The 12,212-nt window shown below is 48.7% G+C and overlaps 1 protein-coding gene across 2 annotated transcripts in view; it reads right to left on the bottom strand.

Moving 5' to 3' along the window:
* Positions 1-1,626: 1,626 nt before the first annotated feature.
* The window catches only part of LOC144824447 (uncharacterized), a 170,995-nt gene continuing 160,409 nt past the window's right edge, over positions 1,627-12,212 (bottom strand). For both annotated transcript variants that reach the window (XR_013608953.1, XM_078683549.1), the window contains one exon: positions 1,627-1,720. Coding sequence is in view for 1 of the 2 variants with exons in the window: in XM_078683549.1 (XP_078539675.1) it covers positions 1,664-1,720 (57 nt within the window). In the remaining variant the exon portion in view is untranslated. The remainder of the gene's footprint in view (positions 1,721-12,212) is intronic.

Below are 12,212 nucleotides of genomic sequence, written 5' to 3' on the forward strand. Positions count from 1 at the left end.
GGGACTGGAGTTGGAATAGTGAATTAAACTATTCACTATCCAGCGCCCCCCAACGCAAGTCGTTGTAACGACTTGCGTTGTAAAACCTGCGTTGTAAAGGCATGCGTGGTAAAAGCATGCGTTGAAACGTCATACATCCCTTCAGACAGGGGTCTTTTCTTCTTCAGGGTCCTGCAAAATTAATTTTCATACTCACATCCTCTCCCATGTTCTGAAGTTTTTAAGTGGTGGTGGAAAGTTCCAGAGGGTTGGTCTCTCTGCCCAGTCTTGGGCTGATGCATCCTTACTACTCCCCTGTTACAACCCGCATGCACAACATTTTAGGATATTTCAACAAAGTGATGGAGAGTTCTGTTGAAAGGCCTTTCTGAGAGCCCAAAATACTCCCCCGACTGGCACAGAAGCCTGGTCCCTCCCCTCCAAAACTTCAAAAAAAGAGCCGCGCCTGTGATTTGACTCCAGGGGGGGATCTTCTCGCTTTTGTTTTCCTGAGGTTGATCCTTTCCAAACCCAGTGCAGTGTAAGTAATCATCATATGCAGGTTCTGTCCCTACTCTTTTTTTGCCAGGAATGGGTCTATTCAATGTCCAATTGCCCTCCTGTACTTCCATCTTCTTGATTCTGTTGATTTAGTTTTTGCTGGCTTTCGGACACTGTTCACTTTACCACTGCTGACCTGTGCTAAAATTCTTGTGCTCCTACTTTATGTCATGTTACTCATCTGGCTCTTGCCGCAGAGAAGATGCCGGATCGGCTGTTTCTGCTAGCGTTGCGTCTGAACAGGGAATTGTAACCGTGAATCAACTGCCGCCTAGCAAGGGAATGGAGGTTGGGATAAAATTGTTAATATTGATAAAATCGATGCCAATGTTTATAATGATACACTCGCATTTACGAATTACAAGCAAAGTTGGATCACTATTATAAAACTCGCCAATCAGGAACTCTCCATCAAGCCCGGCTCAGAAATCCGTTGTTAGGCAGACTCTGCAATCTAGATCTGAGGTTATTAATTGGCAAGTCCCAGGTGGGGTGGCACATAGCTGCAGATAAACAGGCAAACAGGAAACTCAGGTGAATCCCCCAGATATTTTTAGCAACACCACAACTATCCAAGGAGGTTGGCCCCAATAAAGCACACATGGCCAGAGGTGTGCACACATTCCAGAAATATCATGAAGTCAGATGCCACACAGAGTTAGGAACACATAGCCAATCAAGACTCTGCCCACACAGTACACACAGTGATCAATCACCCCTCATGCCAGACATCTAGACATGTTACCCACTGGTCCCCAATGTGTCCACACAAGGAGACACGGTCATGGCCCACCTACATTTGTTGTCAAGGGCATTATTTTTGACTCCACAGACAATTCCGGATTTCTTTTACCAAAAAAGGATAGTACTGTATGACCCCTAAAACTAATATAAAGACTCATTCATATTGATTATACTTTGAGAAAGTCCTCAGACCTGTTTCAGTAACTGGGCTCCTGGCCGAAGTATTTAATTAATCCAACAGTTCTTGTTTTGCCAAATACCTCCTGTATTTTCTTTTTGCAAGGCAAATTCATATTTGAGCAACAAAATAAATAACAGAGAGACTTGCCTGCCTTTGAGCTCAGCCACCATCTTCTTGGAGTCATACATATGCCTCTTCTCAATCCTGGAGAGCGTCACTGTGATATGTGCGTAATGAGGCGTACAGCAAATACAACTAGAGAGGGTATTCAACAAATGAGTAGTTGTGAAATATTCCCTCTCACCTTTGACATGTGTACTAACAGTCACTGATACAATGACGAATCTATTGCTTCACAGACTTGCAATAATCAACTGTTACCTTTCGAGTTGCCGCAGTCCTGACAGAAGCTGTATCTTGTTTTCACATCATACACTAAGGTACATCTTGTTTGTTCAACACTATGTGCAAGAGTGCGCAAGGGGCGCAACAATGTGCTTTTGGATCCACAGAATACAGCACAATAAAGGATGGCAAATAAGATTATCACTAGGCACTAAGACCAAGGCCTTAGTATACGTGTTAAACAATACCTACAATGTCTCAAGGTTCAAGAGTTGTCCTCTTTACTGATTTTCAGTATCATAAAAATATGTCTCTGGTTGACACTCTTTCCGTTGGTGCACTAACCTTAAGGATGGTACTTAACCATGTTTTCTTCTTTTAGGTGTGCTGTTGCAGGGATGGTGTTCGCTGTGTCACTGGATTTTCAGGAGAGAAGAAGTCCACAGTGCCGGAAATTTACAGGAGAGCTCTATGGCATTGCAGGGATGGAGTTTGATGTGTCTCTGGATTTGTAGGGGAGTAGGTGTCGGCAGCATCGGAGATCTGTATGTGAGCCGCAATACAAAAGAAGCTTGGCTGGGTCGTTGATACGTTTAGGTGAGCGGGTTTGCTGAAGAGGATCTGTTCTCTTCAACCAGAGGCTCAATCAGTGGGTGAACCAAGCACTGCCTCGTGGTTTGAATGTGGAATACATACAGTTCCCAAATCCTGATGAGTCAGTCCAAATATACCCATAGTCATGTGTCTAAAAATCAACCCAAATATCCCCATACTCCTGTGCCTATGAGTCAGCCTAAATACCCCCACAGTTATGTTTATGAGTCAGGCGAAATATCCCCATAGGCATGATGAGTCAGCCAAAATATCCCCAAAATCATAATTAGTCAGCCGAAATATCACCATAGTCATGATAAGTCAGCCTGAAGGCCAGGAAGGATTTTACTGTTTGTACTTTGGTGTTTAATGACACAGAGGCCTAGGTCCCCCTGGGATATTACCATGCCAAAAACCGTCAAGCCTACGGGCCAATGAGTCCCATGAACAGCCAGGGAGGCATTGAGACGTGTGCTTGATCCAGCAAGCCCCCACACACAAGGTACAGGAGGAGTGGGAATACAAGGAGGTGAGGCTCAGGCCAGTTCCCCCTGTAAAGAAGGGCTTACTGGGCATGGTTGTCAGTATGGTGTGCATGAAAGAGGTGAACGAGATAGGTGGCGTGCATATTGGCAGGTGGTTCCCATGACTGACTGTCTGGACCATAACTTTCCCAGTCTATGAAGTAATACAATGTCCTTTCACTCTTTTGCCATCAAGGATCCGTTGAACCCCAAATTCCAGCTGTCTATTGATAGCTATAGGAGGTGCTGGGCGGGTCTGGGCACAATATGGTTTTAGGAGGGACACATGGAATACTGGATTGACAGGTAAGTCAGCGGGTAATAGGAGGCATACGGCTACAGGATGGATTTAACTGTCCATAGTGAAGGGACCACATATCGAGGATGTAACGTATGTGGTCCCTGGAGTCGTAGATGTCTTGTGGAGAGCCAAACCTGATCACCTTGCTTATCATTACGTGCTTGTACACGATAATTATGATATGTTTTTATCGAAATAAAGCCTTTCTGACTGCTTCTGATAATTATTGGTCTGCTTTGTCATGCATGCTTTTGCTTGTTGGATGTGGTTGAGTACTTCTTGTTGCAGTAGGGACAAATGCGTTATTAATTCCTGTACAGTGGGTACAGGCCCAGTCCAGCTTGTAACGTCCTCAGGTAACATACATGGGTTTGTCCCAGTTACACAATAAAAGGGCAATATCTTAGTAGCAGTGTGACTGGAATTCTTGTGGGCAAATTCTGCCAGAGGTAGTAATGTTTCCCATGCAGTGATACCTGGACCCGATCCAGGCCAACACTCTCCCCGCAGCTCAGTCTCAGCGCCGACCAGCTCCTCAGCAGAGCCCCCCATGAGCATTGTTTGCGCCAGCCCTGTACCTCGTACATCGCTGCTGCCACCTTCCTCACCTTGCCCCTGTGTGGTCGTATCGTATTTGCATTACCGTATTTTAGTTTTTGGTTTACTGTAATATATTCTGTTTCACTGTAGCCTGTCACTGTTACTGTATTAACATTTGTTTCCTCCTAGCCCCGATCGTATCTCTGTGCGTGTATCCCTTCCTACCGCTGCTTCCCCTGTGGCCCAACCCCTGACACAGCCTCTGCTCCCGTCTCCCCTCCTCTGGTCCTGCCCCCTCCCCAACTTATGGCAACCGCTGCAGGGGAGCGCGTGTGATACCTGGACCTGATCCAGGCCAACACTCTCCCCGTAGCTCCGTAGCAGCACTGACCAGCTCCTCATCAGAGCTCCCTTGAGCAGGGTTCGCGCCAGCCCTGGACCTCGTACATCGCTGCTGCCGCCTTCCTCACCTCACCCCTGATTCCCCTGTGTGGCCGTATCGTATTTGCATTATCATATTTTAATTCTTGATTTACTGTGTTGTATTCTGTTTCACTGTAGCCTGTCACTGTTATTGTATTAGCGTGTGTTATCTCCTAGCCCCGATCATATCTCTGTGCGTATATCCAAATCCAAAAATTCTTTATTTCGGCCTATTTAGACCATAAAAGATACAATAAAAACATCAGCATAAAAACATCCACATACAGTAAAAAAACACTAATATACATTTCGTAAAAATTCATTTCCTAGGAGAATCTGGATGAGGGTAGGAGTTAACATTGCAATTCATATCAGTATTCAGTCTTTTACTAATGTTCTCCTTATCTGCCACATAGCCATTATAAACTTGGCAACTGCGAAGACTATGTGGGGCAAGGTACTTGTTTTCAATATTCTGTATGAATGTAAATGGTCCCTTATGCCCAAGTTCCTACATAATGGCGCTAGCCAATATTTCCTTGGTCTATGGTAAGCTGGGCAGAAAAACAGAGCGTGAACCTCCTCCTCATCGTGGTTGCTGCAAATTCTGTCGTCCCTCATTGTCCATTTACAAGTAAAGGTTTTGAGGGGCAGGGTGCCTAACCTCCATTGGATAAACAATTTTCTTGCTAAAATGGGGAAAATAATGTCCATAAAACCTTCAAATTGATAAGAATTTTTGAAGTCCAAGAATTGTTCAGTTAAAATGCCGTTATTGGGTGCACACACCAGGGAAACTAGACTTTTCTCCTTATATACTTCGACCAATCTTTTGCGAGGGACCCTTTGACAGCCTTGTTCAGGAAACTCCCATAGCAGAGGGAGGCCCAGGCGGTACAGTTCTCTCTTTATAAAGGCCAACCACGGGATACTATCACGCTGGTTCAGATTCATTACATGGATAAGGTCTTGCCTATAGTGTGCAAGCTCGCCGGTGGTCCATAGCCTGTGCCAAAATCTTAACGGTTTTAGTTTCAAGTCCTCGCCTATCGAGGGGAGAGCCACATCTAGTCTTAAAGGGTGCAGGGGTGTGCCACGGGGGAGGGCCAGGAGACGTCTGAGGAAGTTGTTTTCTACTCTGACAAGTTCTGTCCCAGCTTTATACCCCCATAACTCACTACCATAGGAAGCAGCCGCTTTTGCTTGGGTTTTATACATCTCTACTGCCGGGCTGATGGGTTTGAAGGTAGAAGTGTTTACGACCTTCAAAATCGCCCCCGACAATTGGGACAACTTTAACAGGGATCTAGCTATCTGGGGGTCCCAGGATAAGTTCTCATGTAGGGTTACCCCCAGGTACTGGAACGTTTTTACCCTTTCCAGTCTTGCAGAACCCAGTGTTGGATTAGGTCTGGTTTTAGGGGAGGGGTTGAAATATCATGAATTTGGTCTTCTCTGTATTGATCTCTAGACCATGCTGTCTACAGAAAAGATCAAACCCATCTAATATCCGTTGGATCCCCATCGGGGATTTGGAGAGCAGGAGGGTATCGTCGGCAAACATGATAGCCGGTACCCTCCTGCCTGCCAACAAGGGAGCGTCATTGTCCGTAACATTGTCGAGATGGGATATGGCACTGTTAACGAAAAGGCAAAACAGGGTGGGCGCCAAAACGCAACCCTGTCTTACCCCTCTTAAAACCGGGAACCTAGATGACAACGCTCCATCCCTCCCACACCTAACCTGAGCAAAGTTGCTGTCATGGAGCCTAATTATAGCATGTAGTAGATGGGTAGGCACACCCAGCTCCTTTAGGACCTCCCATAGTTTCTTACGGGGAACCAAATCAAAGGCAGACCTCAGGTCCACGAACACCATGTACAGCCTCCCCCCCTCTATCCTCACAGTTTTCCAGTAGAGGAGAACGAGACGGAAAATCTGATCCATGGTGGACATGTTTTTCCTGAAGCCCGCCTGGAGGGGACTCAGGATCTCGTTTTCCTCCATCCAATCTAGAAGGTGGTCCTGAAGAAGGCGAGAGAATAATTTTTGGGGGACATCTATAAGGCTGATCGGACTGTAGTTGGCTGGGAGCAGAGGAGAGCCCTTTTTAAAGATAGGTACTATTTCTGCCCCCGGCCAAGTACAGGGGATCTCCATACCTCCCGCGATGGAATTGAAGAGAATAAGGAGATACGGGCCCCAGATCTCTGGATGATATCTAAAAAGGTCGCCAGGCAATCTGTCGAGTCCCGGGGCCTTCCCCAACGCCAGTCTCTCTATTGCACTAACTACCTCACCCAGAGTGAATTCTAGTCCAACTACAGGGTCAGGTGGACCATCAGTGGCCACATCATTAGCAAATTCAGGGGTATCTTGGTACGTTTTGCTAAAATGGGCTTCCCAAACGGAAGCTGCTATGTTTGGCTCCACTGCAGTTTTTCGTTCTCCTGAGCCGGTATTAACCAAGGACCAAAACTTTCTAGAATCCCTCGCTTCTAGTGCCAGGGAGAGATCCTGCCATCTATTCCAGTCCCAATCAGATTTTGCTTGTGCCATGGCTTCCCTGTATTTCCGCCTGAGCTCAGCTACCTTACCCTTAATAGTACCTGCTTTTATTGTGGCTATTAACTCTGTCTTTATCTTTTTACAAGAGGAATTGTACCAGGTTGAGGTTCGAGCCTTTTTCTTCCTCGGCACTACAACCGGGTAAAAAACCTCTCCTAGGGTCCCCACTAAGTCTATATGGATTTGGGCTAGTTTCTCGTTAAAATCTGGGGGTCTAGGCTGGTTGATTAATCCGTCCATTTCATTTAGCTTGAGAAGTGCTAGTTCATAGATCTTACTTATACTCTCTTTTGAGTTTGCCAGATTCCCCCATCTTACCCTACGTCTGTTAGAACTAAGAACCAGATTCCCTGGGTCTTCGCTGGGATCGGTGGATAATGACCCAGCAGCAGGTGAAGGGTGCACCATATCTAATAAAAGTGCGTTGTGATCGCTGTCTGTTCTTTGGATGACCCTGAAATCCTGTACCTTGGACCACAGGCCTGTGTCTACAAAAATGTAGTCCAGGCGCGATTCATGGTCCTTCCTATTGAAGGTGCATGATGAAGGGGTGCAAGAAGGAGTACGCCCATTACAAGCCCTTAGCGCAAAATTTAGTGTTAGCGACATAATTTGCACTGCAAGGGGGGACCAAGATTTGGGATGGGGGGATTGGCATGGCGGGACCTCCCCAATAATCGTCTTCATCAGTTAGGGCACCCTCCTTTAAACCTTCCAAGGGTTCAAAGTGAAAATTAAAATCTCCACCCATCACTATCTTACAATCGATGGGGAGTTGACCCAGGAATGACGAGAGATCGTCGAGTGTAAGAGATTCCATGGACGCACTAACTGGGCGAGAATAGACGTTAATAATTGCCAAATTGAAGGCATTGGGCCATTTAAGTAAAACACATTGTATGTCTTGAGAGAAAGTAGGTACGTTCTCTGCATTACACCCAATGTGACTGGCTACCCAGACCGCCAAACCACCCGAAGGCCTCCCTTTACCACTCCACTTAGCTTTAATTTCAAAAATTGCGTATCCTGCTCTACACAGGGGTTCCCTGGCCCAGGTCTCTTGGAAGAGACAGATATCAATGCTGCCTACTAAGGAATCCCAGTCGTTTGTAACTAGTTTATTGGCAATACCGCCACATTCCAGGAGAGGACCTTCAAGGTTCCAACTGGAATCTTTGATCCCAACCCCCTGGGTGCCTCGGGTGCGATGTCCGTCGATGCAACTTCAGGCCCTTGCAATATTGTTTCCAAGGTGGATGGGACTACGGGTGCTAGATTGGGATCAGGTGGGCTCAGAGGTAGGTTATTTGTTTGGCCCCTTGGGCTGATAGAGATTAAGCTCTCACGAGGAGATGCATCAGAGTCTCGAATAGAGGTGTCGGTTGCGCCTCTCCCTATCCCCTGTCCTACAGATTCACCAGTGATGCTTTGGGTGTACCTGGGAGATGCACCCTTCTGGAGTCAATCCACCTGGTCAAGGCAACTGAATCTGTTGGAATGTACATAGTTGCCATGAACAGGGATATCATTCCGGGTGGGCCTGTATCTTGACCCATCAACAGCAAAACCCACCCTTGTCCAACCATCGTCCCTCCTCATAGTCAGGTCTCGTGCAGTGGGGTAAAAGTACGACAGAGGGACTAATTCAATGGATGTATTTCCAGAACTCCCAAGCCAATTACAAATGTACGTAGCAACCTGTGGGTTCTTAAAGCTTACAATTATACAATCCCCCGCACTTTTCTTGACAGTGTACCCAACCCATGGGACCCTTCTAACCATAAGTACTTCTCCTCTTAGGTTGGGTGGTAGGGGCCTTTGGACGTTTAACCAGCTGATAACTTTGTTGCGTAGGGAATCGTAAGATTCCACCACATTGCTGGAAAGCTCCGGTACCCCCATCAAAATCACAGTATAGGCCGCCGCTTCAGGGGGCAGGTTAACTGCCTTTCGCCGGTTGAAGGAGCTAGCTGACCGGTTAGGGCAACTAGCTGTTTCATTAGATGGTTTTTCCTGTCCAGATGAACTGGCCGAAGCAGGTGGCTTCAACCTCCTGGCAGTTGGTACAGGTGGCAGTCGCCTTGGAAGGGGGACAGGGGCAAGTTGTGGTGGAGGGACTGTGATGGTATTCTCCCGGGGAGGGGCTATTGATAGAATAGGAGCCGCAGTAACTATAGCAGTAGGGGAGGAAAGAATCCCAACATTAGCCCCGTTAGCTCCATGTATACTTACTCGTGGCCCTTGCTGATCGCCACCGCTGCCACTTGACCTTTCTAGAGCTAGAAGTCTAGCCTCAATAAAATCTAGTTTGAGGGAGAGAGGATCCAAAAGACTTTTAAAAATATCAGTAAGTGAGCAGATAATATGCTTTAAGTTGTTAGAAGGACCCCCTCCAAAAATGAATGGGCCGGTGTGCGTGAGTATGGGGTTGGAGGTGAGTAGTGGAGGACTCGCCATTTCCATGACATTCCCTATGGTGGAAGTTCCGGGAACATCCGTACTATCTTTAATAGTGTTAGTTGTGCGGTCAACTTTAGCCCTTTTAGCACCTATGGACTTCCCAGATCTTTTCCTTTTCGGGGCAACAACTTCTCTATCACCCATATGTTCTGTTACAGTCAAACTGTCCCCGAGAGCCCTAGGTAAAACTAACTCTACAGGTGGGGAGGATTCCACCTCATCAGTAATATGTACTGAGTCTCTATCCCTGTGTGAGTTTGAAGGTGTCCTTAGCTGTTGTAGGACAGACTCTATGGTTTGATCAATACTATCCATAAGTGATAAATGCGTGGCGTCAAGCAATAGTGATGATCTAACATTGGATGATGACCCCGGAGAAGCCAGGTGCAAGCTTTCTATACCTGCAGCAATTTGCTTTTCTAGCACTATGAGCCCCTTGTTTACCACTGTATTTGCCCTAGCAAAAAGATTGTCCAAAGTACCTGAGACCATGGAAGCAGCCTTGCTTCTTGTTTCTCTCGTAGCCATTGTGTTAAGTCCGAGCCTCTAAGTAGCCAAGCGGGTAGGTGCAGGAAACCTAAAAAGCACCGGTCGTCGCCCGCGCGCGTCCCGCGTGCGCGGGTATAGGAGGAGTTAAGTAAGAAGGGGCGGGGCGGGGAAGAGGCTCCAGCTGCGGCGATTGCCTGGCCGCCTGGAATGCTGGGCCTCGCAGTCCCGGCCCCGTCCTCAATGTCAAGAATGTCCGCGCTGCCCTTAGCGCTCCTCGCCTCCCAATAGCGCTTCCAGTACACGCTGGTACAGTTTCTCCTTTAGGGGGGACAGACGGCTCCCAGGAATGCACGCAGGATAGGTCCACACTTCAAAACGGCTGGCGAGCGTGCGTATATCCCTTCCCGACGCTGCTGCCCCTGCTGCCCCACCCCCCGACACAGCCTCCGCTCCCACCTCCTCTGCTCTGGTCCTGCCCCCTCCCCTACTTATGGCAACCGCGCTGCTGGTGCGATGAAGGCAAGCCTGTTTGCGCCCGTCCATGCCTGGACCACGCCCAGCGCCAGACCCTCTGGCCACCGCGACAACCACAAGACCCGAAGGGCTACGACGCCAACACCCTCCACGCACTCAATGCCGGCTGTAATTCAACATGCTTGCAGGCCCCCCGAAGCTCACCCATGGACCCTTCACCTGACGAAACTGCAGCTACGTAATCCAGCGCACACTGGCTCGTCCTGCCCATACCAACACTGCAGGCCACAACTATCTCAGCTGCATACTACTCAACACCCGTTCAGTCCACATGCACGCTGTCGAACTCTGGGACCTGCACGACACCTCCGCCCCCGACGTCGCCTTCCTGATGGAGACCTGGATGAACACCTCCTCGGTGCCTGACATAGCCATAGCCATCCCGGACAGCTACAAGATCACACGCTGGGACCGAAACAACAACAAACCAGGAGGAGGAATCGCCATCATCCACAGGAACACCATCAGAATCTCAACAAACACCGAAGACTCCCTCAGCCTGGCCGAACACCTACACTTCCAGAACCACACCGATCACAACACCACCCTCAGAGGAACCCTCGTCTACAGACGCCCGTAACCCCAACAGTTCAGCGAATCCATTGCCGACCTCATCAGCATGCACGCCCTCACCTCCACAGACTACATCCTCCTTGGAGACCTGAACACCAACGACAGCAACTCCACAACACAGATCGACAACCTTGACAACCTCGAACTCAAACATCTCATCATGACACCCACCCACTCCACCCGACACATGCTTGACCCCATCTTCTCTGCCAGCGACCAAGTCACCTTCAGCCATACCACCAAACTCCACTGGACCGACCACCACTGCATCCACATCTCCTTTAATAAACACACCGCACATAACCAACTGCAAAGTATCACACACTGGAAAAAAGTAAACGAAGACCAGCTCATCACCACACTCGCCCGAGACCCTCCACCTGAGCCCACCGAGACCGATGCAGCAGCCCACAACTTCAGACAATGGATCAACAACTGCACCAACGCCCTCGCCCCGATCAGGAAACCCTCCAACAGGTGAACCGACCCTAGAGCCGTCAGGTTCAAGACCGACCTCCAGAACTCCAATCACACCTGCCGAAGACTCGAGAAGCAATGGCGCAATGACCAGACACCAGACAACCATGCAGTCTTCATGAATGCTAGAGGCAAACACCACCAACTCATCCAATCCGCCAAAAGAGCCTCCTTCAAGGAATTCATCGACATCAACGCACACAACAGCAAAGATCTCTTCAACATCATGAAAGAACTCTCCACCCCCAGCTCCAGCTCCAATGATGTACCACCGTCACAAGAACTCTGCGACTCCCTGGCCACCTTCTTCCACCGCAAGATTGCAGACATCCACAACAGCTTCGACACCCAGGCGCCGATGACAGACGCCGACACCCCCGACTCAACACCCACCAAACACACCAACCCTCTGCTCTCCTGGCACAACGTCAACAATGAAGACACTATCAAAACCATGCACACCATCCACTCCGGCTCACCCTCCGACCCCTGCCCCATCACATCTTCAACAAGGCAAGCTCCATCATGGCACCCCAACTCCGAAAGATCATCAACAGCTCCTTCGAGACCGCCACCTACCCAGAGAGCTAGAAACATGCTGAGATAAGCGCCCTACTCAAGAAACCCAAGGCGGACCCAAAGGACCTCAAGAACTTTTGACCCATCTCCCTGCTCCCATTCCCGGCAAAAGTCATTGAGAAGACCGCCAACAGACAACTGACCAACTTCCTGGAAGAAAAATGTCCTGGATTCCTCCCAATCCGGCTTCCGCAGCAATCACAGCACCAAAACCACCCTCATCGCCTCCACTGATGACATCATAACCCTACTGGAGAACAGCGAAACCGTGGCCCTCATCCTCATGGACCTCTTGGCCGCCTTCGACACCGTCTGCCACCACACCCTGCACACACGCCG

The sequence above is a fragment of the Lissotriton helveticus genome, chromosome 3_1 (assembly GCF_964261635.1).
Source record: "Lissotriton helveticus chromosome 3_1, aLisHel1.1, whole genome shotgun sequence".
Taxonomy (NCBI): Eukaryota; Metazoa; Chordata; class Amphibia; order Caudata; family Salamandridae; genus Lissotriton; species Lissotriton helveticus.